The sequence below is a fragment of the Castor canadensis genome, chromosome 6 (genome assembly GCF_047511655.1).
Source record: "Castor canadensis chromosome 6, mCasCan1.hap1v2, whole genome shotgun sequence".
Taxonomy (NCBI): domain Eukaryota; kingdom Metazoa; phylum Chordata; class Mammalia; order Rodentia; family Castoridae; genus Castor; species Castor canadensis.
The window spans coordinates 85,009,288-85,034,289 of record NC_133391.1 but is presented as its reverse complement, the minus strand read 5'-3'; the positions used below and the strand labels follow the sequence as shown (position 1 = coordinate 85,034,289).

Below are 25,002 nucleotides of genomic sequence, written 5' to 3'. Positions count from 1 at the left end.
TCAGAATTGTACAAAGCTATATACTAGAGAACTGTATCTCAATTATTTCTCTTTCTTTCTTACAGAAATTACCACACTTTCATATTTTACACCTGCCCCTATACTAGGAATTGAAGTCAGGGCCTCATGCTTAGGGGGCAATCAGTATACCCTTGAACCACTCCCCAGTTCTTTTGCTTTTAGTTTTTTCCCCCCACCAGATAGTGTCTCACTATGTTTTGTCCATGCTGGCCTCAGACTACCATCCTCCCACCTCTGCCATGTACGTGGGAGTATAGGTATGTATCACCATGCCCATGTTGATATTCTTTTTTACTTTGCTTTTCTGTTTAACAGTATGTCCAAGAATTCATAATATTTTGGCACATACTTGTTTTTTCATTCTTTTAACAGTTACATAGCACTTCATTGTTTGTTTATTCAGACATGCTCTTTTATATAGACACTTAGCTTATTTCTAATTTTTCCAATTATAAATACTTTTTTGCTCATGATGGGATTATAGTTCAGCAAAAATTGAAAATATCCTAAGTCTAAAATGTGTTTAATACATCTAACATTCTGGATATGACAGCTTACCAACACAGTACTGGTGGAGCATGTTTACCCTCATAACTGTTGTGCAACTGTCTCAGAGCTGTGGCTTACTGCTGCTATCCCACACTACGAGAGAGGAGTGTGTATTATACATTACTAGTAATGAGTAGTGTGTATTATACATTAGTAGTAATGTATTATACATTACTAGTCTGAAAATGACCAAAATTCAAAGTATAGTTAAACAGAGTGTTAAGTTAGGTAGGTGAGAAATAATGTATCAGTGTACTTTCAGTTTGCATTTTTTATTATGAGTGAGTGAGCTTGACCATCTTCTCATGTGCTTAAAGACCATTAATTTTTTTTTTTGTGGCAGTACTGGAGTTTGAACTCAGGGCCTACATGTTGAGTCACTCTACCAGCCCTTTTTTGTGATGGGTATTTTTGAGATAGGGTCTCATGAACTATTTGCCCAGGGCTGGCTTTGAACTGTATTTCTCCTGAACTCTGCCTCCTGAGTAGCTAGGATTACAAATGTGAGCCACCAGCACTAAGGCCATTAATATTTTTTGATATGAATGAATGAGAGAGAGAGAGAGAGAGAGAGAGAGAGAGAGAGAGAGAGAGAGAGAGAGAGAGAGTGTGTGTGTGTGTGTGAATTGACTTGTTTTTGGTGGGGGAGGTTTGTCAGTATTTTAGATTATACTGAGGACCTACAGCAATTGTTCTACCACTTGAGATATGACTCTAGTTGTAATTTGCCTTTTGCCTTTTTTTTTTCTATTGAGTTTTTAGTCTTTCCTTAAGAATTTAAGATTTCCTTATTGCTGTGAGAAACAAACTGTTGTCTCAGTCTCAGGAATTTTGTCTTCTGCCAGCCTCCACAGTTAGCCTGTGACAGACTAATTTATTAGCTAGCAAGTGGTATAAAATCTCATATCCTTCATAGTGCTTGATAAAGGTTTGTGTGTCCTTTTATGTTTTAAATTTTTTTTTCTTCATAATTTCCCAAAACTCTTGCATTCTTGCTTTTCTTTTCCTTTTACAGTTTCTGTGTTTTCGTCCTTTAACACCCCTGTGAAGGATTGCTTCCTTTGCCCTTCACATGCTGTTTTAAGTTCTGTTCCTGTTGTCAGCGTTCAGCACTTCCACTACACTTACTAAGCATTTTCACATGGAGGTGGACCTTCTTTTACTGGGGGTGGGCTTAGATCAGTCTTAAGTATGCTGTTTCCCTTCTCTTCTCTTTTCTGTGCTTTTTTCTTTCTTTCATTTTTCCCTCTCAGAATGGCTCTTGGTCCTCATAAATGTTGGTAGTTGGAGAGTGAGAGATGATTTGCAGAGATCTGGTGTTTATGTTTATATCATAGTTAATTTAAAATTTGAACTTTTCCTCCTCATTGGTTAAGTTGGCAGTGTGGGTGTTTCCTTTCTTTATTATACTTTTGGATGATAGGTGAAATCTTCAGAATTATGCTTCTGCCACTGTCTCAGCTACCCAGAATTCCCACATTCCCATTATATAATATGGATTTGGGGATGATATATCATTCAGTGTACAGGTTACTGAAAGCCTGGGTCCACCAAATCTAGCTGTTATAATGTTGTTACATAGAATTGGAGAGCTTGCCTTATAATGGTATTTTATATTGAATTTTAATATAAAATATAATGATTTCCCTTCTCAGAGCATTTAAAAACCCACAATAAATATTTCTTGATTCCTATATCAAATGTTCTTGTGCCAGGAAATTTATTAGAAGTAGCAAAGTATGAATGTACCTTTTGTATTTTTAGTGCTTTATAACAGCATATAATCATGAAGGGTATTTTATTTTGTTCTCCAAATTCTGTGTTTTATTTAGCCTATTTACTATTGACTGAATTTTGACAATTTTCTGCTATGTGATCTCTATCTCAATTTAATGAATTAGGAAAGGCAGTTAATTTAACTTCCAGATTTAACACTGCATGAAATAGGTCGCTCATTCATTGTTTCCATATATTACACTTCAATTTAACTTCCATTTGGAAAAAAAATTTGTACATTCTTCAGTAACTTAGAGATTACGGTGAATTCCTGTTCATTTTCTTTTTACTCAGTGTACATATGATAACAATTATAGAGAAAAAAATCTGAAATCAAGGAAACATTTAGAACAAGTAAAATGGCAAAAAGCATAGTTACCCAATCAAAGCAGATTCTACTTATAGAAAAAGTAGAAAATAATCACTGTTTTTAGAAAGTAATTGCTTCTTATTTATTGTCAGGAGGCTTTCTGCCATGGTATTCAACAAATGGTAAGCACTTTAGAAGTTCATAATAAAAAATACTTGACTTAAAACTAAGTTAATGAGTAGTCTAGCCTGTCTTTTATAAATGTCAAACTCACATAATTGAGTTTTGCTAGTTTCATAATATTGTTTATGGCATGACATGTTGTACACACACTGTTATTACAAAACATTAAACAGATTTGTCAACAAGTGGTAGCAAAAGAATTATAATTCAATCTCTTTGTGAATTTCATTATGTGGAGGAGGAAAAATTGGATGTTTTCCTCTCTGTTAATTGACACACAGAACAACTCCATGCTTGCTTCAGTGCCTCTCATCATCCAAGAAAAAGCATATAGTAACTGAGATAGGATTCTTTGTCAGTAAGAATTTGTTCACTCTATGAACTTTACCTTTAATTTCATATGTAGATATTTATTTTTTTCCTTTATACAGGTTATTACAATGTATTAAATATATCATACATGAATTTACCTCTTCAGCCATTCTCCTTTATTCCCCCTCCCCATTTCCTAGAGTAGTTTCAACAGGTTATCATTTTTGCATTTACTTACATGTGTACACATTTTATTGTAGACACTTAAAAGAAAGTATACTAGTGATCTGAGATATTCTGAATTTTAATAACTATGTGACAAGAATTGTGGTAGATAATTTTATTGCAATTTTGTTAAGTGAAAGGAATTAAATTTTTTGTTATTTCAGTTTTTATATAGTATGAACATTTTGAGGATTTGCTTATGTAGTCTTTGAGACTATAAATATTTATTTTCAGACAAATCAGGATGAAGTATAGTAGAATCCCTTTCTAAATCATGGCAAGTAAGCATGTTTTTAAAACTCTTTGCTCGTACATTTAAGGGAGGGAGGAGGATATAGGTAGATAGATTGATAGTAGTGTGCATACCACAATCACACCCCACAGCCAAATTTAGAAGTGTAGAGTTCAGTTTTAAACCTCCAGGTGTTTTTGAATAATAATAGTAATTTATTATCTTAATGTCATCAATTCTGCATTGGATGTTTTCAAAGGCATTTAGTTTTTTTCTAATTAGATTTTGACTATCATAGTCTTCTTTAGGTTGTTGGTCATACACTATACCTAATCCAATAAAAACAATGAATATAGGAAATTCTTAACTTTTCCAGTGTCAGTTTGTATAATAAAATCTTAGTGAGTTCAGTGGTGTATATTTAGTGAATCATTCTGCACCAGATAGAAAGACAGATGGGTAGTATGAAGTTTAAAAATCTGTGCAAATAGAAAGACAGATGGATGGTTTAAATCTCTCTGTGAAAATGTTTGTGTAGAAAGCATGATTCCTCAAGTTAGAATAATACATTTAAAGAGTTAATAAGGAATAATAGAGTTAAATAAGGAACTAACAGTTAAAAAATGCAATATTAAATGTGAATTTCATTAAATTAATTAGTTATGCCTTTTGAACTGCCATTAAAAATGAATAAATTAGAACACAGTACTCAGATACTTTACTTGGTAGCTGTTTGTTTTATTTTCTTATTAATATGTAGTGTAGGAGATGTCTTTATTACTTGGAATCAATGTATCTGCATAATTGTACATGACCTTTTTAACTTTCTCTTTTCAGAATTAATATGTTTAATTTCAAGAAACAGAAACAAACTAGCTTTGAAAGACAGGGCTGTGAGCATGAGCAAGTGGTAGAGCGCTTGCTTAGCAAGCATGAGACCCTGGATTCCATCCTCAGTACCACAGAAACAAAACAAAACATAAGAAAACAGTCAAGAAAAACAAAAATGAGAAAGCACCTTGAAAAGGGCTTTCAGGAAGGGCAGTAATGGGGCTGCTCAGCAGCTTCTGTAGCAAGAGGTCATGAGCTTCCATTTGCACTCAGACATTAATGTCTCTTTGCTTCTAGGCAAAAGATTGCCAGGTATGCATCTTGGATCCTGAGTGTCAGCTTCATATAGTAATCTCCTTCTGACTTGTGTAGGTGGGGGGAAAATGTGGTCATTTTTAGAAAAAGGCTTCAGGGCTGTCCATAGATGTGTCAGTTGTATTGACTTTGGGACTTTCAATGAAATTTTATTTCCAAAAGAAGGATAAGTAGCAATATTTATGGATAAAAATGTTCTATATATTAGTCTGTTAGAAATTATTACAGTAACCGAACATGTGGGAGGATATGTTTCTCAGAATGCTGAAAATCATTCATTATTAATATTACTGCATTAACTTATTAATTGATGATTTAATAACATTATCCCAAGTGTATACAGAATGAGTTAAAATTTCTCTATGGATTTATGTTAATGTCGCAAAAAGTTTATTCAATTCTGATGAACATTCTTATAAATTCAAAATTCAAATAGAACAGAATTTTTAAAAGGGGATACCCTAATAGTAAGGAGAGAAATTATTTCATATTAAAGTTATATATATATATATATATTTATATGATTATTATATTGGTCATAACATAAATGAACCATCCTTTGGTTTATAGTCAAAAAGTGTGAAAAACCGCTTCTTTAGTGGTTTAGTTTAGTTGTTTTTTTTTTTTTTTTTCTTGATCTCCTTCAGGTCAGAACTGAATTAAAATACTTGTTCTTCTCCTGACTTTGAAGATGAGAACCTGCTTCCAGTCAGTAGTGAAAGAGGTTAGGAAAGATACTCTGGTGAAAAAATTATTTTTGCATTGAAAAGTTCTTGATGTTTCATATCCAATGAAATAAAACATCTAGAACAACATTTTGTGAAATTACTTGGAGAGTTATTGAAATCCCTGTGTGTGAGAGCCAGCCAGGGATGGACTATGGCTAAAGAATCATACTCTGTAAAATAATTATGCATCTTCCTAGGAGAGCAAGTGGTTACAGTATTAGGAAAACACTAGAATTTGTTAGTAGTAGAGACATGCTGGTCTGCTGCAAGGTTTGTAGGTAGTTCCGGTCCTTAGAATTAGAGGGGTGATGAGAAAGGCATCTTTCATTTTGGGGCTCTACCTGGGCATGGTGTGGGGGTCTGAAGTCTCTGTGCAAAAATCCTTATGTTTTCTCTGCTTTTTTTCCCCTGGGCTAGAGAGATTCTCAAGTGGATAGTATGTAGATGACTTTTGACCTAAATAGAATGGTAGCAGAGGAGAGCCTCTCTTGTCGAAAAATCTTAACCTAAGGTCTGTTTCTGAGGACTGGATTCATTTGTATGACTTCTTGGAAGAAGGGCAAAAAATCATAAATATTTTGAAAAGTTTCCAAATCTAAATTGATAAATGGTTATTTGATTTGTACCAAAAGTTTAAGATCTGTTTGAAATTGTGTTATTTATGTATTCATTCACTTTTATTGGCAATCTATAAATATTTTCTAAATGATTTTAGTAAAGGAAGCACAGAAAGTTTTAATTCATGACACTACCAGTATCTCCCATACTTCTACACCAAGTGTAAATGTCTGTGCTCAATTTTCAAGTCACTCAAGGCCTAGAATTGCCCTAGTTACACAGACATATTTTCTTCCTTTCCTCAAAACTTGTTCTCCCTCTTTGCCTGCTTATGTAAAAATTGCTTTTCGTTCTACATTTTCACTTGATATTCCAGTTTACCAAGATCTACCTCAGGGGCCTTATTTTTAAATACTGAATTAGCACACTTTGTAGAAGCGTTCAGTTAATAATGCACTGAGAGGGAGGAACGACTGTCCTTTCCATCCTTCTCCAATACAGACAGACCTCAATTTAATACTGTAGGCTCATTTTCTTGGTTAGTTTTCGGGGAACTGCTCCTTGGAGGACGGAGAATAATCATATATCTGCATTTTTGTGTGGTATATTTATGTTGATACTCCAAACATTTACTGTACATCATGCCTCCCTCAAAGCCACTTCTGTGGCAAGTACTGGCAAGTGGTATGTTAAGTAATGCTGAATACAGTGTGTATTCAACAAACTTGTTGATTATTTATAAAATGTGGAAAATGACAAAATAGTGGTAGTCTAGATTGCACTGGGTGAAGATAAATTTCTTTGCTAACTTTTTAATTTCTGTTTTCTGTAGGGAAGGAGACAGAAAAGGCCAAGGAACGTTATGACAAAGCCACAATGAAACTTCATATGTTGCATAATCAGTATGTACTGGCATTGAAAGCGGCGCAGCTTCATCAGAATCAGTATTATGATACCACGCTTCCGCTGCTTCTGGACTCCCTACAAAAGATGCAAGAAGAAATGATAAAAGCATTGTAAAATAGATTTCCTTCTTACCATAAATCCCTTCAAAATGATTTCAGTGTATTTTTTCCCTTGTGAAACTTTGGCTTGATACCTAATGAGTATCTCAGACCTGTTTTATGTTGTTTTTTTTTCTCGATGTTCACTTCTGGTGTTCCTTCAGTTTGTGCTCATTCCCTAAGCTTTCTAGTTGGCTTAAGAATAGCCCTTTTTATCATGCCTTTGTTTTGTTCCAGTTAGCTGGATATTTAAATGACAACATAACTCATTAGTTAACAAGTGTTGAGAAGTGAATACCTGCCTCCAAAAGGTTAGACATTGAATCTTGAACTGACAAACTTGAAAGACTTTTTTTTTTGAAGGTTTACTTACTAGCTTCTTGTTCTTTTTGTTCTGTATGAGATTAAAATCAACAAGTGTTTTTTGAGGTTTTATTGTGTGTAAAACCATACTCTTTGGTGCTTTGGAATATAGAGATAAACAGGCCACAGTACAATAAACTTGTCAGTAAGTCACAAACCTATGCATTTATGACAGACATTGATACAAGACAACATAAAAAAATGAGCCACCCTTTGATAGACTTCATTTCCTTTATTATCTGGCTCAACAATTTCCAAATGATTAGACTCAGTTTTGTTTTACTACAGATGTGTGTAGGGTGGTTCTTTAGTGTTACAGCTGCTGGACGTTAGGAGTGTGGTTGGGGAAGATGGAAAGGCAATGGGATAATAATGAAGCAGAGTTAGGACGAAATACACGGTTGGTTATCTCTCAGGTGGAGATAAATTTCACACAATGCTCAATTGTCAGAGAAGGAACTTGGGCCACTTAGTGCAAGTTCTTGTACTCTAGTTAATTATTTGTAGTTACTTAAATTAGCGCCTGAGCTGTTAGATTTATTATTTATTTGTCCATTCATTCATTTAACTTATTTATTTGGTGGTACTAGTGTTTGAATTCAGGGTCCTGCACTTGCTAGGCAAGCTCTGTACCACTTGAGCCAAACCCCAAATACTTTTTGCTTTAGTTATTTTTTTAGATAGGGTCTTGTGCTTTTTGCCTGGCCCCACCTTGGATAATGACCCGCCTATCTATGCCTTCCATGTAGCTAGTTTTACAGGAGTGTACCACCACTAAGCCTGGCTTATTTGCTGAGGTGGGGGTCTTACTAAGTTTTTGCTTAGGCTGTCCTCAAATCTCAATCCTCCCAATCTCTGTCTGCCAAGTAGCTGAGACTGTAGATGTGTACCACTATTTGGCCTGAACTCTTAGTTTTAGTTTACTCTGAAATGAACATGAAAGATGATTGTGAACATTTCCAAGTTAAGACGAGGAAGCCTGAATATTCAGTAACTTAATAGGTGCCAAAGTAACTCTTAAAGATGTCAGCGATGATTTGTAAAATGAAGCACTGTACAGTATGCTGTAGTTTACATACCACTTATATGTACGCTTGCCCATTTGTTTACTTGTTCTGCACAGTATCCTGAAGAATTAGAAGAGCAGGTTATTTTCAGGGATTACCTTTGACAGAAAAATTAGTACTAGCCCAAGATCACAAGCTAAGAAATAGCATATCTGGATTGCAGTTTGAGGCCAGGATGGGCAGAAGTGTGAGCCCCTATCTGAAAGATCAGTCAAAGCAAAAAGGTCCCGAGGAGTGGTTCAAGTAATAGAGCACCTGGCTAGTAAGGGCAAAGCCCTGAGTTCAGCCCCCAGTATTGCCAAAAACCCCTCAAAAACCCAAACACTATTTTTCCATTTAAAACAAAGTAATTGAGAAAACATTTCATAAGGGAGGTTTGTGAATAATGATTTTGATTCATGGGCAATATTTCAGAAAAGAAAAACAAACCATGTTTTATATTTATTTGGGTATATGCAGGATAAGCTTATGTGTCTGCTGAAGAAGCCATTTTTGCTTCATAACAGCCATAATTGCTGTTGAAGCTATTAATGCTCAGTGGATTGTTTTTATAACATAGCATTTTAAAGTAGGGGGTCTAGTCTTGGTGATTAAGTGGACCAGGCTAATAACTTTCATGACACTTTTGCTACAACTGGAGGTTGGGAAAGAGATGTAGATGTTATTGAAGGTGTAGAACCAGCTGAACTAAGTACTGCATACAAAAATGAACAAAGTCCCAGCAGCAAGAGAAGAACCAAGGAGTAGGGTATGTGAGAAGTGGCAGACACTGAAAAGGAACACTAAAGAGGCAGGAGTTAATCAGAGTTCCATATTATGGAATACAAAATTTGTATGAAAATTTTAAGAAATAGAAGTTATCAACACTGGCCTTACATTGTGGACCTGTCAGATACATATTTGAGATGGTAATAATTTCAGATTATTCAATTATTGTAGTTATTAAATGTAAATTGTTGTTCATTTATATAATCCCTTTACTTTCCAGGTATATGAATTAAGGAGGTAAATGAAACCACCATCTGTAAATTCTATGTTTGTTATGTTTATTGTTTTGAATCTTTTTTGGCCTGTGTTTCTCTTGATAAAATTTTAAAATGTTTTAAAATTTTATTTTTTTTCAGAAAAGGTATATTTGATGAATACAGCCAGATAACCAGTCTTGTTACAGAGGAAATAGTTAATGTCCATAAAGAGATCCAAATGTCAGTTGAACAGATAGATCCTAGCACAGAATACAATAATTTCATAGAGGTCCACAGGTATGATATTTTCAGTCCTCTTTAAGTATTACAAAAATAATATTTTTGTACCATGTAATGTTAACAAGATTAAAATAAATATTAAGAGCTTATTAGGGTTGGGTGCTGGTGGTTCATGCCTGTAATCCTAGGTACTTGGGAGACTGAGATTGAGAGGATCATGGGTTGATACCAGCCTGGGAAAATAGTTTGTGAGATCCCCATCTTCAAAATAACTATAGGAAAGTAGACTGGAGGTGTAGCTCAAGCAATAAAGTGCCTGCTTTGCAAGTGTGAAACCCTGAGTTCAAATCCAGTCCTACCTAGAAAAAAGGAGCTTATTAGGACAGAGTTTATTAAGACATGCTTTTAATATTCAAAGATAATTGTTTAATCTGTTTAATTAACATTATCAGTTACTATATCATCACTTAAATCCATATTTAATCTGTGAAATTCTATTTTCTTTTTAATATGTAATAATACTATGAATTTATATATGTATTAAATTTTCTGAGGCAGCAATTACTTTTCTATGCATGCATCTTACTTTATACTTAACGCAAATTGTTCAGGGAAAAGCAGGCTAATAAATGGGGAAACTAAGTCTCAGGTTTTTGATGTCTACAGTCTACTTTAATTTCTACTACTTATGTTTACTTTTTATCATATTTTTGAATAAGAACAAATATTCTGCCTTTGGTATATACTAAGACATATTATGATCATTTACTAATAGTGATTAGAATTATTTGGCATATTTTTCTAGAACAACGGCTGCTAAAGAACAAGAAATTGAGTTTGATACTTCCTTATTGGAAGAAAATGAAAACCTTCAGGCAAATGAGATCATGTGGAATAATTTAACAGCAGAAGGTTTACAAGTAATGTAAGTATTTAGAAAATCTGAAGTTTAATTATGGATTACTATTCCCTTATAGTTGTACTGTATCAGATTTAAAATCCTCATATTTTTTGCAAGTAATAAGAAGTAAATTAAATTTGTTTGGTATGAGTAACATATTTTGAGAAATATGACAATTTTACTCATAATCACTAATTTAAAAAATCTAAGTTTTGTGCGATGTTACATTAATTTCCCCAATATTGAGTATTGGAATAGTACTTTATTCTTTTCAAAATTTCTTTATTTTTTTAAAATTCTATTTTGCGCCTGGTGCTTACTAGAAGAACCATTTTGGAAATGAGGACACTGAATGTGAGAGATAGGAGAGTCATTGATGTCAGAACATTTAGTATAAAATTTTACTTTTAATTGAATTCTTTTTTCTTGAAGCACAGATACTTTCTGTTATAGACTATTAAACAGTACCCTCCTCACTTTGTTGTGTTGTTGCATAAAAATTTAAGGGATTTTTGAGAAATCTTAACGTAGTTTTCAGTACTTTTTACACATTAAAGGCAATTAATAGTGCTTTCAGAATTTCAAAAACATAAATAAAGTACTATTCTGTTAAATATTTAATCTGTCTCCTGATTTGTTCAGGGACAACACAAAGCAACATTTATTAATAAGCATTATATGTGCTTATCTTTGTATCAGATCTAAAGCTAGAAATGAGTATGTATTCATTTCTCTTCAGTATTAGACATGTTATATTTTTTACTTGTTGAAATTTGCTTCAAGCAGCTCAGCTGAAAGCCCCCATCTAATATAAATTAAACTCCTTCTCTTGCTCAGTAATCCGGTAGTGTTACGGATAATTTGCTAAAGTAGGATTGTAGGATTAGTTCTTGGAAGGCAGTATGAATTCTTTAAAATTGACCTGACTGACTAGAAGGAACTAACAAATGCTTTTCCACAGAGACCTGTTCAAGGTGAAGCCTCCGTAATTATGGAGGACTAACTACTGATAGGGGAATGAAATGCAGGAAACCCTACATTAGAGTTTTCCTGGCAGTCATACTGGGATTCTTGAAGCTGTTCTCCAAGATTTTGATGTTCTTTACAGGGGTCACTTTGAGTATTGATTCTAACCATTGACATTTACAGTATCAGTTCTCACCTGAGCCAATTTTGTGCGGGGGCATTTTACAAAATCTGGGAACATTAGCAGCTGGGATCTGGGAGCATTAGCAGCTGGGAATGCTGCTAAATATCCTATCATGTATAGGATAGTGTGACACAGCAAAGATTTCTCTGGCAGCAATGTCAGGATTAAGAAACCCTGCTGTACACAATAGAGTTGAACTCATGTCATATGTGGTTGGCAGAGTTTCTGAATTCCTGTTCGGTGAGCTATTCCGTGTCTTAATTCACATGCGGCATGGTAAAAAAATATGGCATAAATTACTCCTGATTTTTTGTTATCACTGTCTAGCTCCCAAATAACTTACTTATTCATTAAAATAACCTTCCTATGTGATTAAAGTTGTATGGATTAATACCTTTTTAAGAAGCTTATACTGAAATTAGTTATTTTATTTTTATAAACACCAAATAGAATGAACATGTGGTTATTGGAGCGTAATGTGGTAAACTCAAAAATAGCTACCTGTTATAAGCTTATGAATAGTCAGAGATTTTGTGACTGAAGAATTTTCTTTATTGCTGAAAATCAGTGTATGAGAGTAGAATTAGTCACTTTCATGAATCTCTATTTCTTACTTATGGTGATGAAGCAATGAACAAAAATATAATAAAGATAATAAATCTTTGATAATGGTAGAAGATTTAATTGCTTACATCTTATTGAGGAAAACTTTAGGTACATTTCATTGAACAGTTTGTGGGTTTAGGATGTTAATTTAAAATGAGGGTTTCTTCAAGAATTTTATTTCAAGAAAGAGTTATTCGGTATATCTATTGTCAGTGTTAAGATAAGTTAATTAAAGCCTATATATGTGTGGAGATATATATACACATATATATATATGCATATGTACATACTTATATATGTGTATGTAACATAAGATTAAAAAGTACTTTCTTTTTTTCCATAACGTTAGTTATCTTTTCTTTCCTGAATGCATTACAATTGTTAATTTACTTGATCGTATTGAACTCTCATTTCAATAGAAATGAAAGAAACAGAGGAACAGATAGTTCCTTGAAAAGTAAATATAAATGACCAGTAATCCTGGTATAAATCTTGAGAATTTAAAAATTATTCTTGGAAATTAAAAAAATTAAAGTTAAAAAGAAAGATTGGGCTGGTGGAGTGGCTCAAGTGGTATAGCACCTGCCTAGCAAGCATGAGGCCTTGAGTTCAAACCCCAGTGCTGCCAAAAACCCAGACTGTTGGATTGGCAAAGACTAAGTAATTTGATAAAATGCAATGTTGTATAGGGCACAGAGAAATGAGCCTTCTTATAAAGTGCTGGTAGAAATGTAAATTGGTGTAATGTCCTTTGGCAAATTATTGGACAGATTCTTTTAACCCCCTTGTGATGGAAATTTAATGATATAAATTATATATAACAAAGTTATTCTTACTGATTTAAATATGTATCACATTTTTATCATCTCATTATTTATCCATCAACTGTATTTATTTATACAGTTATACATATGAGTTATGTATTTACAAGATTGTTTATTTCCTATTTATAGGGAATATTTTTCTATAGTATCTTATCTAATGTGGTCCAGGGCTATTTCTAAGCCTCTGAGGACATCTGAGACAATATAATTCCATCACACAGGCTTTTATGTTGCATTATGTTCAGGATTGATTTTGAGGTTGCTTTCTTTGCCCTGTTCTTTATAATCTCTGTTTTTCCACATTAATAACCTTCTCCCACCTGCCTCTTTTTTGGATATACTTTCTTTGCCAAATGCTGGAAAACATACACTATATAAGGATAAACTATAAGTAAGGATTGATTTATTAAAGTTATATATGCACACATTTTTCTCATCTAAGCACTATTTAATTGAATAATTTGGGACAGTAGTTTTACTTCATTAAGAAACTTAAAAAGTCAAGTTATGAATGATGGAGGGGTGAATTCAGTTATGATCTATTATAAGAACTTTGGTAAATGTCACACTGTACCCTCAGTACAACAGTAATAAAGATTTAAAAAGTCATGTTATAAAATTTTGAATATTAGAATATAGTTACATGCTTATGTGATTTTTGGTGTTTTGGGTATATCAGACATCCATTTATGATTTACTTTAAACTTAAATGGGGTTATAAATCAGCATAACAATATGTATAATTAGTTAATTAAATACAGCAAGTTATTCTGAAATAATGAACATTAAAATATCTGTCAAAGGAGTAATTTTTGTTAATTTTAGCAAAATGATAAAGAATTAAGTCACATTTATTTCTTTTGTTGACTTTATTTTCTAATTTCCAATGAGATGTCTTTATTATAAGATATTACTTTCTATCAGTATGACATACATTTGATTCCAGAAGATTGTGTAAAATGCACATTCTTATATTCTAAAGTAAGGCCCAACCTCAGGTCTCATGTTTCCCCATATCTTTTTTAAAATTTAGAATCAGAAAATGTGTAGCATTTATAATGGAATATAAATAGGATCTCTTAATTGAGAGAAAGGTAACTCACTATGTGGAAAAATTACTCTCTTGGATCCTGTAGAGTAAGAGTTAGCAATATATATATACTTGTGAACCAAATTCATCTTGCTGCTTATTTTCACATAGTCCATGAGCTAAGAATGCTCTTTTCATTTTTAAAAAAAAAATTTATTTATTTTATTTTTTATTCATATGTGCATACAATGTTGCTCTTTTCATTTTTAAATGATTGAAGAAAATCCAAAGAAAAATTATATTTTGTGAGACATGTAAATTATGTGAAATTTGAATATTAGAGTACATAAATAAAGTTTTATTGGCACATGACAGTGTTCACTCATTTGCCTGTTGTTTGTGGATGATCTTCTGCTACAGTGGCAGAGTCAAAGCAGTTGTATTGTGGTAGCGACCATATCACCTTACATTGCTACTTGGCATAATATAAATCACAGTGACACAGTTACAGTTCTACACCATTTTGCATATTTATTTCTTCAATTTATATTGCAATAATAAAGGAAAAGTTTTCAGAGAAGGTACTTGAGGCAACTGTAACCCTATTCCATTTTTGTTTTATTTTGTTTTTTATTAACTGAAGGTCACAATTAAAATGACAGTTTTGGAAATTTCATGTACAAAATAAAGATTTAAAATGATTTGTTTGGCAAGCCATTTATTACTTTTTAGGAAATTGTTTCTTAAGAGTGTTGTAAAATTTGGATAATGATAGTTAGTGATTTGAGTATAAAAATGTTGTATAATTCCTGAAAAGTTGTTATCCACAATAGTAGGTGTTTTATATATTTATATATAGTCAAATCTTCAAACATTATTCAAATGGGCTGGAGATATAGCTCAGTGGTAGAGTGCTTGTCTGGCATGAACAAGGCCCTGAGTTCAACCCCTGACATAGCAAGGAAAAAATATAATTAATGCATGTAGATGATAAAAATCCGCAAAATCTTACAAAAGGGTATGCATGAAAGTCAAAAGTCTTGTTTCTTTTTGTAGACTCTCCCGTTACTACCTTCCAGGGTTAATTCATGAAAAAAGTCTATGTATCTTTTCAAAATGTATATCTAAACACCTATATGTACACAAATTGTTTTTAATATAAGTGAGGGTTATTCTATGCATACTCTTTTGATCATCAACTTTTAATAATAACATATATGAAAATTTCTTAATAGTATACAGTATTTTACTGTTTTCATGTAACAGTTTATTAATTTAGCTATTTATTGATGGACATTAAGGTTATTTATAGTTTTTCTTGTTGCCAAAGTTAGGTTCAGGTTTTGTGCAGTGTGAAGCTTATAAAATTGAGGAGGAAAAGCACCCTTAGCACCAGAATGCATTTGGCTCTGGTTATTATGATTATTAGCAATACCTCAATAAACACCTTTGTATTTACAACTTTGTACACTCATTGAAGCAATATATGAGGTGCTGGTGGCTCATGTTTGTAATCCTAGATACTTGGGATGCTGAAATCAGGAGAATTATGGTTCTAGGGAAGCCCAGGCAGAAAAAGTTTGTGAGATCTCATTGTGTGTCACATGCCTGTCATCCAGTCAGCCTGGGCAAAAAACAAGACACTATCACCAAAACAACCAGAGTAAAAGGGGCTGAAGGCATGGCTTAAACTGTAGAGTGCCTGCCTAGCAAGCATGAAGGCCAGGGTTCTAACCCTAGCACTACCAAAAGGAAAAAATGAAGCAAGAAGCAAACTATAGACCAGAGGAGAAAGTGATGAAGAGAAAGATAGAGATTTTATTAAATTCAGCTTTAATTGAGTATGGCTAAAACAGTGGTTAGAAGCTGATTCTTTGTTGCCTCAGATGGGGGTGGCAGAAGGTGATTCGGATAGGTTCTGAAGTAAGGCCCATGTTCTCTATTTTCATGAGGATTAAATACTGAGTTTTATAAATAGCAAAGCAGTATGCATTATTTACTTACTTATTTATCATTGTTTACTAAGTAACTTGAGGCCTGGGGCTGAAATGTAGTTTTCTTGAAAATGATCTCTAGTTATAATATAGAAATGCCTTCTTTATCTGATAATGATAATATGACCTGTTACAGAGAAATAAATTTTCCAAATGTTGTGTGTTTAAATAATTCTTATATTTTCCCTTGCTATTTATTTCTTGATTGTCATGATCTGATAAGATGGAAGAAAATTTGTTTTATTTCTTCAGACTTGATTTATGGCCTGCAATATTATCTGTTTTGGAAAAAGTTCCATGAACAAATGTGTATTCTTCAGCTGTTGGATGTAATATTCTGTGGATGTTAAGTCCATTTGATCTATAGTGTAGATAAGGATTAAATTAACCCTGATTTTTTTTGTTGATTTTTTTGTCTGAATGATCTATATACTGGTGAGAGTTAGATATTAAAGTCACCCACTATTATTGTATTGGTGCTCATTTCTCCTATGTTTGTTTTATAAAATCAATTGGTCTGACATCTAGTGTATATACACTTAAACAATTATTATGTCTTCTTGATGAACTATTGATTTTATCAATACATAGTGACCTTCCTTGTCTCTTCCGACCAATTTTGGTATGAAGTTTGTTTTGTTGGATGGGAATAAGTATAGTTACTCCTGCTTTTTTTAGGATTCCATTTGCTTGGAATATCATTGTCTGTCTTTTCACTTCTACTCTGTGTATACCTCTTGCAGTCAGGTGAGTTTCCTGCATACAGAAAATTGCTGTGTCTCATTTTGTTGTTGTTTCTTTGGGACAGGGTCTCACTATATTATCCAGTCTTGCTTTGAACTGATTATGTAGCCAAGGCTGGCTGCAAACTGCCAGTCCTCCTGCCTCAGCCTCCTGACTGCTAGGATTACAGAGGTATTCTACAGTGTATATCTCTTGGGTCTGTTACTCTAATGGATTTGTCCTTATAAATGACTCGACACTTCTCTCTTGCAGCTTTAAATATTCTTACTTTATTATGTAGTTTTACAATGTAATTACAGGATGTTGAAGAGAGGTTCTTTTCTGGTTTTGTCTATTTAGGGTTCTAAATGCTTCCTTTGCCTAAATATCCGTGTTTCTAGAGATTTGTGAAATTTTCTGCTATTATTTCATTGGTTTTCTATTCCTTTAGTCTATAACTCCACCCCTCATTTATTTTGATTATTTGTAGTGTTAGTCTCTTAATGGTATTCCATGGATCTTGAATACTATGTTGATTCTTATGTATTTTTTTATTACTGTCTGAATGTGGTAATTTACCCACCTGTCTTCAAGCCCAGATATTCGTATGATCTAGTCTGTTGGTGAGTCTCTCAACTAAGTTTTTTTTTTAAATTTGATTAATTGAGTGTTATGATTGAATGTCAAATTTACCCCCATGGACTCATGTGTTGAATGCCTGGTCACCAGTTGGTGGTGCTATTTTGGGAGGTGGGTGAAACTTTAGGAGGTATAGCCCACCTGGAGAAGCTAGTTCAGTGGGATGTTCTTTTGAAGATTATAATTTCCCTCAGTTGCTTCCTGTTTCTCTGTTTCCTGTGTGCTATGAGGTGAAGAACATCCTCTGCTAACTGATTCTGCCATGATATCCTTCCCAAGCTCATGGGGCCAGGAAATCATGGGCTGAACCCTTTGAAACCATGAGCAAAATAATTCTTTCCTTCTTTAAGTTGTTTCTGTCAGACATTTGGTCACAATGACAATAAAACAAACACATTGAGCTTTTCATTTCCAAGATTTCTGTTTGTTCTTTTTCAGAATCTTTATCTCTTTATGGAATTTCTATTTCATATTCTGAATGACCTTTCTTAATTCATTCAGGTATTTATTTGTATTTTCTTTGAATTCATTAATTATTGTTTTTTGTTGTTGTTTTTGTTTCTTGCGGTGCTGAAAATCCAAAATAGTACCTTGTGCATGCTAAGCAGTGCTTTACACTGATTTATAACCCTAGGCCAGTCATTTTTAGAATCAATTGGTTGAATTCTTTGTCCAGCATATTATCCACTTAAATATCTTTTGACTGAATTTGTGGAGAGTTACGTTCTTATGGAGGAGTCATGTTGCCTTGTTTTCTCATATTTCTTGTGTTTTAGTGTTGAGATTTGTGTATCTGGTAGGATTGGTATCTTTTCAACTTTGGGGGTCCTTTTTAGTGAGCAGCCTTTTCTTGATGATGAGCTTTTGAGATGTTGGTTTGTTGTGTAGTGCTGAGTTTCATTTTGAGTGCCCTTTTTAGTGTGGGTTCCCTGTGGCTGCTTTGGTTGATTAGTAGATTCTAATGCTAAGCATATTCTGTTGGTACCTGAAAAGCCCATTATCTCTATCGGTCCCAAAAGAGTAGGGTCACTCTGGTAGTGCAGGCAAGTATGTTGTAGAGAATGATGTATATGAGTTAGACCTCAAGTCTTGTCAGCAATGTACCTTCTTAAAGGGTGTTGGAGTGACCTATGCTAGTTCTCTCATAAGTGCTGTGTATATGATAGTTATGTTATTTTCCTCTGCTGTTGCTAAGGGGTGAACGTTGAAGAACAGAAATTCAGGCCTTCCTTTAGCTGTACCTGCTTGGGGCTAGGTTGTCAGCTGGGACCTTTGTATTCTGTATTCTTTAAGTTGAGCTATTGGCCAAGATTTGAGTGGGATGAGCTCATACCTGGAGTAAGGTGGGCCTGGGGTATAGTTCAGTGGCAAAGCACCTACCCAAATTGCTTCAGGCACTGTGCTTGATCTCCAGTACTGCTTAGAGAGGAGAAAACATACCACAGTAATAACAGGAACAAAGAAGATACAGAAATATAAAAAGCAATTAAAACAAAAAAACTACATCAATATCAATTGAAAAGAAAGGGCAAAAATAATACAGAATATACTAAAAAATTAACAATTAAAAGTAAAATTAATAATAAAATAGAGGGAGAAGGGAAAAAGACAAAGATTAAAAGGAAAGATGAGAAAGAAGAAAAGAGAAAAATCCAACTAAAAAATAAAAAAAATTTAGATAAAAGCAAGAAAAAGATAATGGGAGAAAAAAAGAGTCAAAAATTCCTTCTAGCTAAGGTACTAGGATTAGAGAAGCTTCTTTCTGGGTTCTCTAATATTGGAATCTGGCAGGTGTAGTGGAGGTTAGCTGAGAGCTGTTGTAATTCCTCTCAACAGGTTGGTGCCATATGTAGGCTGAGTACTGCATCATGTTTCCTGTTGTGCTGATTATGATACTGCAAGGCAGTATTACTCCATAGACTTTCTGTATGTGCTCCTGGAGCCCCAACTAGCACTAATGAGCTTTAAGGATGTGTGGGCCAAGCAGATAATACTCACTCCAGGGGTCTTCAGTCTGTGTGCCCAGGCCATGGCAGATGTCCAAGCTGCAGCATATCCCCTATACCTCAGTGAGTGCAGGAAGCAAACAGACCACTGATTTCTCTGCTGTGTGGGTGGGTTGCATAGTAACTGAGCGATCCACCTGCCTTGGTGTTGGCACTGTCACACCCAGCCTCTAGGCTACTACGCTTGCTCTTCATTACTGTGGACAGGACCACCATGCCCTCCACAGTGCATGCTCTTCACTGCTTAAACCTGTCAGCACATTTGGCACAGAACTTACCCAACTCCACAACTGTGACTCACAGCTATTTCCCACCCAGTCACTGTGTCCGCAGGGACCCTGAATTTTGATTGTTTCATGTTTTCTGCTCTCCAGAGTAGTGTAGTCTGTATAAATAGGATCCTTCTCAAGATGACTCCTAGTTATAGCACTCAGAGATGTTGAACTACATAATAATAGACTTCTTTTCTAAATGTAACTTGTTATGTGGGAGTTGTCACTTTCAGCCTCCTTAAATCCACATACTACATTTAAGGCTTGTAAGAACCATGGGTTTCTCCCTCAACTATGAATGCCAGGCTGCTGTTATCATTGGAGTTGCCTGTACTGTCCTGCTTACCTTATACTTATGGCATTGGATTCTTTTCCCTTTCCAAAGGAGCCGGCATTGAACTTGTACATTGCTTTGCATTTTGCTCTGAGCTGCTTTTCTGTTTGATCAAGCTATTTAGTTTTCCTGTCACCTCTTTTGTTTCTTCTTGGAGCGTTGCCTCTTTTTCTGTCCTTGGAATATGGTTTCTCCTTTGTTGCACTGACTCTTGTCACTCACAGAGCCATGTGAAGGGGGTACTTCTATAATATCATCATACCACAGAACTTCCTGAAAATTTTCTTGAACTTTCATTTGTGTTCTTTGTCATTTTCATATTAGATTTTCTTTTTTTTAATTTATTTTTAATTTTCTTATTCATATGTGCATACAATGTTTGGGTCATTTCTCCCCTGTCCCCCACCCCCTCCCTTACCCAACCCGCCCCCTCCCTCTCTCCCCCACCCCCTCAATATCTGGCAGAAACTATTTTGCCCTTATCTCAATTTTGTTTTAGAGAGAGTATAAGCAATACTATGAAGGACCAAGGGTTTTTGCTAGTTGAGATAAGGATAGCTATACAGGGAGTTGACTCACATTGATTTCCTGCGCAGGTGTGTTACCTTCTAGGTTAATTCTTCTTGATCTAACCTTTTCTTTAGTTCCTGGTCCCTTCTCCTATTGGCCTCAGTTGCTTTAAAGTATCTGCTTTAGTTTCTCTGCGTTGAGGGCAACTGCGTTGTGTGCTCTCACTTTTATCATGTGATCAAAGTCCATTCCCCTTGTGTTTGCCCTTGATCTAATGTCCACATGTGAGGGAGAACATACGATTTTTGGTCATTTGGGCCAGGCTAACCTCACTCAGAATGATGTTCTCCAGTTCCATCCATTTACCAGCGAATGATAACGTTTCGTTCTTTTTCATGGCTGCATAAAATTCCATTGTATATAATAATACCACATTTTCTTAATCCATTCATCAGTATTGGGGCATCTTGGCTGTTTCCATAACTTGGCTATTGTGAATAGTGCTGCAATAAACATGGGTGTGCAGGTGCCTCTGGAGTAACCTGTGTCACAGGTTATACCCCAAGCGTGGTATTGCTGGATCATATGGTAGATCAATGTTTAGCTTTTTAAGTAGCCTCCAAATTTGTTTCCAGAGTGGTTGTACTAGTTTACATTCCCACCAGCAGTGTAAGAGGGTTCCTTTTTCCCTGCATCCTCACCAACAGCTGTTGTTAGTGGTATTGCTAATGATGGCTATTCTAACAGGGGTGAGGTGGAATCTTAGTGTGGTTTTAATTGCATTTCCTTTATTGCTAGAGATGGTGGGCATTTTTTCATGTTTTTTTTGGCCATTTGAATTTCTTCTTTTGAGAAAGTTTTGTTTAGTTCACTTGCCCATTTCTTTATTGGTTCAATAATTTTGGAAGAATTTAGTTTTTTAAGTTCCCTATATATTCTGGTTGTCAGTCCTTTGTCTGATGTGTAGCTGGTAAATATTTTCTCCCACTCTGTCGGTGTTCTCTTCAGTTTATAGACCATTTCTTTTGTTGAGCAGAAGCTTTTTAGTTTTATTAAGTCCCATTTATCTATGCTATCTCTTAGTTGCTGTGCTGCTGGGGTTCCATCGAGAAAGTTCTTACCTATACCTATTAATTCCAGAGTATTTCCTACTCTTTCCTGTATCAACTTTAGAGTTTGTGGTCTGATATTAAGATCTTTGATCCATTTTCAGTTAATACTGGTATAGGGTGATATACATGGATCTAGTTTCAGTTTTTTTGAGACTGCTAATCAGTTTTCCCAGCAGTTTTTGTTGAAGAGACTGTCTTTCCTCCATCATATATTTTTAGTGCCTTTGTCAAAGACAAGTTGGTTATAGTTGTGTGGCTTCATATCTGGGTCCTCTGTTCTGTTTCACTGGTCTTCATGTTGTTTTTGTGCCAGTAGCATGCTGTTTTTATTGTTATTGCTTTGTAATATAGTTTGAAGTCGGGTATCGTGATACCTCAGGCATTGTTCTTTTGACTGAGTATTGCTTTGGCTATTCGTGGCCTCTTGTGTTTCCATATAAATTTAAAGGTAGATTTTTCAATCTCCTTAATGAATGTCATTGGAATTTTGATGGGAATTGCATTATACATGTAGATTACTTTTGGGAGTATCGACATTTTTACTATGTTGATTCTACCAATCCATGAGCATGGGAGATCTCTTCACTTTCTATAGTCTTCCTCAATCTCTTTCTTCAGAAGTGTATAGTTTTCCTTGTGAGGTCTTTCACATCTTTTGTTAAGTTTACACCTAGGCATTTGATTTTTTTTGAGACTATTGTAAATGGAATTGTTTTCATGTATTCTTTGTCTGTTTTTTCATTATTAGTGTATAGAAATGCTAATGATTTTTGTATGTTGATTTTATATCCTGCTACCTTGCTATAGCTATTGATGGTGTCTAGGAGCTTTTGAGTAGAGTGTTTTGGGTCTTTAAGGTATAGGATCAAATCATCTGCAAATAGGGATATTTTGACAGTTTCTTTACCTATTTGTATGCCTTTTCTTCCTTCTGCTTGCCTAATTGCTCTGGCTAGGAATTCCATCACTATGTTGAATGGGAGTGGAGATAGTGGACATCCTTGTCTAGTTCCTGATTTTAGAGGGAATGGTTTCAGTTTTTCTCCATTAAGTATAATGCTGGCTGTAGGTTGTTCATATATAGCCTTAATAATGTTGAGGTACTTTCCTTCTATTCCTAGTTTTCTTAGAGCTTTTATCATGAAATGGTGTTGGATCTTATCAAAGGCTTTTTCTGCATGTATTGATATGATCAAGTGGTTTTTGTCTTTGCATCTGTTAATGTGGTTTATTACATTTATTGATTTTTGTATGTTGAACCACCGCTGCACGCCTGGGATGAAGCCTATTTGGTCATGGTGAATGATCTTTTTGATGTGTTGTTGAATTCGGTTTGCCATTATTTTGTTGAAGATTTTTGCATCAGTGTTCATTAAGGAGATTGGCCTATAGTTCTCCTTTTTGGAGGTGTCTTTGCCTGGTTTTTGGATAAGTGTTTCATAAAATGTGTTAGGCAGTTTTCCTTCCCTTTCTATTTCGTGGAACAGTTTAAGGAGGGTTGGTATCAGTTCTTCTTTAAAGGTCTGATAGAATTTAGCAGAGAATCTATCAGGTCCTGGACTTTTCTGTTTGGGGAGACTCTTGATTGCTGCTTCAATTTCATTTTGTGTTATAGATCTATTCAGGTGATTAATATCCTTTTGGTTCAGTTTTGGATGATCATATATATCTAGAAATCTGTCCATTTAAGATTTTTGAATTTATTTGTATATAGGTTCTCGACGTAGTCTCTGATGATTTCCTGGATTTCGATTTTAGTTAGGTTTGCAAGGGGTCTGTCGAGCTTGTTTATTTTTTCAAAGAACCAACTTTTTGTTTCATTGATTCTTTGTATGGTTTTTTTGGTTTCTATTTCAATGATTTTAGCTCTTACTTATTATTTCTCTCCTTCTATTTGTTTTGAGATTTGCTTGTTCTTGTTTTACTAGGAGTTTGAGATGTATCATTAGGTCATTGATTTGGGATCTTTCAGTCTTTTTAATATATGCACTGATGGCTATAAACTTTCCTCTCAGGACTGCCTTTGCTGTGTCTCATAGGTTCTAGTAGGTTGTGTTTTCATTTTCATTGACTCCAGGAACTTTTTAATTTCCTCTTTTATTTCTTCAATGACCCATTGTTCATTAAGTAATGAGTTACTCAGTTTCCAGCTGCTTGCATGTTTTTTGTCTTTTGTTGTTGAGTTCTAGTTTTATTGCATTGTTATTAGATAGAATGCATGGTATAATTTCTATTTTCTTATGTTTGCTGAGGCTTGCTTTGTGCCCTAGGACATGATCTATTTTGGAGAAAGTTCCATAGGCTGCTCAGAAGAATGTACATTGTGTAGAAGTTGGATGAAATGTTCTCTAGACATCATCTAGATCCATTTGATCTATTGTACATTTTATAGCTAGGATTTCTTATTGATTTTTTGTTTGGATGACCTATCTATTAATGATAATGGGGTTTTAAAGTCTTCCACAACCACTATGTTGGAGTTAAAATATGCTTTTAGGTCCTTCAGGGTATGTTTGATGAAATTGTGTGCGTTAACATTGGGTGTATATAGGTTGATAATTGTTATTTCCTTTTGGTCTATTTCCCCTTGTATTAGTATGGAATGTCCTTCTCTATCTTGTTTGATTAATGTAGGTTTGAATTCTACTTTGTCAGAGATAAGTATCTGCTACTCCTGCCTGTTTTCGGGGGCCATTGGCTTGGTAAATATTCTTCCAGCCTTTCAGCCTAAGCCTATGCTTGTTTTTGTCAGTGAGATGCATCTCCTGTAAGCAACATATTGTTGGATCTTCCTTTTTAATCCAGTTCATCAATGGTGCCTTTTGATCGGGGAATTAAGTCCATTTCATTAAGTGTTCGTATTGATAGGTATGTCGTGATTCATGTCATTTAATTGTCTTAGTTGTTTGAAGGTTGATTGTGTGTACCTAAGTTGAGGTTACGCTCTACCTTCTTGCTTTTTCTTTTCCTGTAGTTTGTTTCTGCCTGCCCTTTCATGGTTATGTTGGGTTTCACTTTCTGCGTGCAGTATCCCTTGAAGAATCTCTTGTAGGTGTGGCTTTGTAGTCACATATTGTTTTTGTTTCTGCTTATCCTAGAAGACTTTTATTGCTCCATCTGTTTTGAATGATAGTTTTGCTGGGTAGAGTATCCTAGGGTTGAAGTTATTTTCATTCAGTGTCCGGAACATCTCACCCCAGGCTCTTCAGCTCTTCTTGCTTT

General features: G+C 34.5%; 1 protein-coding gene across 14 annotated transcripts in view; it reads left to right on the top strand.

Moving 5' to 3' along the window:
- Fer (FER tyrosine kinase) overlaps positions 1–25,002 on the top strand; it is a 486,842-nt gene that overhangs the window by 116,689 nt on the left and 345,151 nt on the right. For 13 of the 14 annotated variants that reach the window (XR_012449076.1, XM_074076987.1, XM_074076984.1 and 10 more), the window contains 3 exons: positions 6,873–7,056; positions 9,599–9,736; positions 10,485–10,604. Coding sequence is in view for 12 of the 14 variants with exons in the window: in XM_074076987.1 (XP_073933088.1) it covers positions 6,873–7,056; positions 9,599–9,736; positions 10,485–10,604 (442 nt within the window). In the remaining 2 variants the exon portion in view is untranslated. Of the gene's footprint in view, positions 1–6,872; positions 7,057–9,598; positions 9,737–10,484; positions 10,605–25,002 lie in introns of those variants that run through there. The other variant, XM_074076995.1, reaches the window with a different exon arrangement.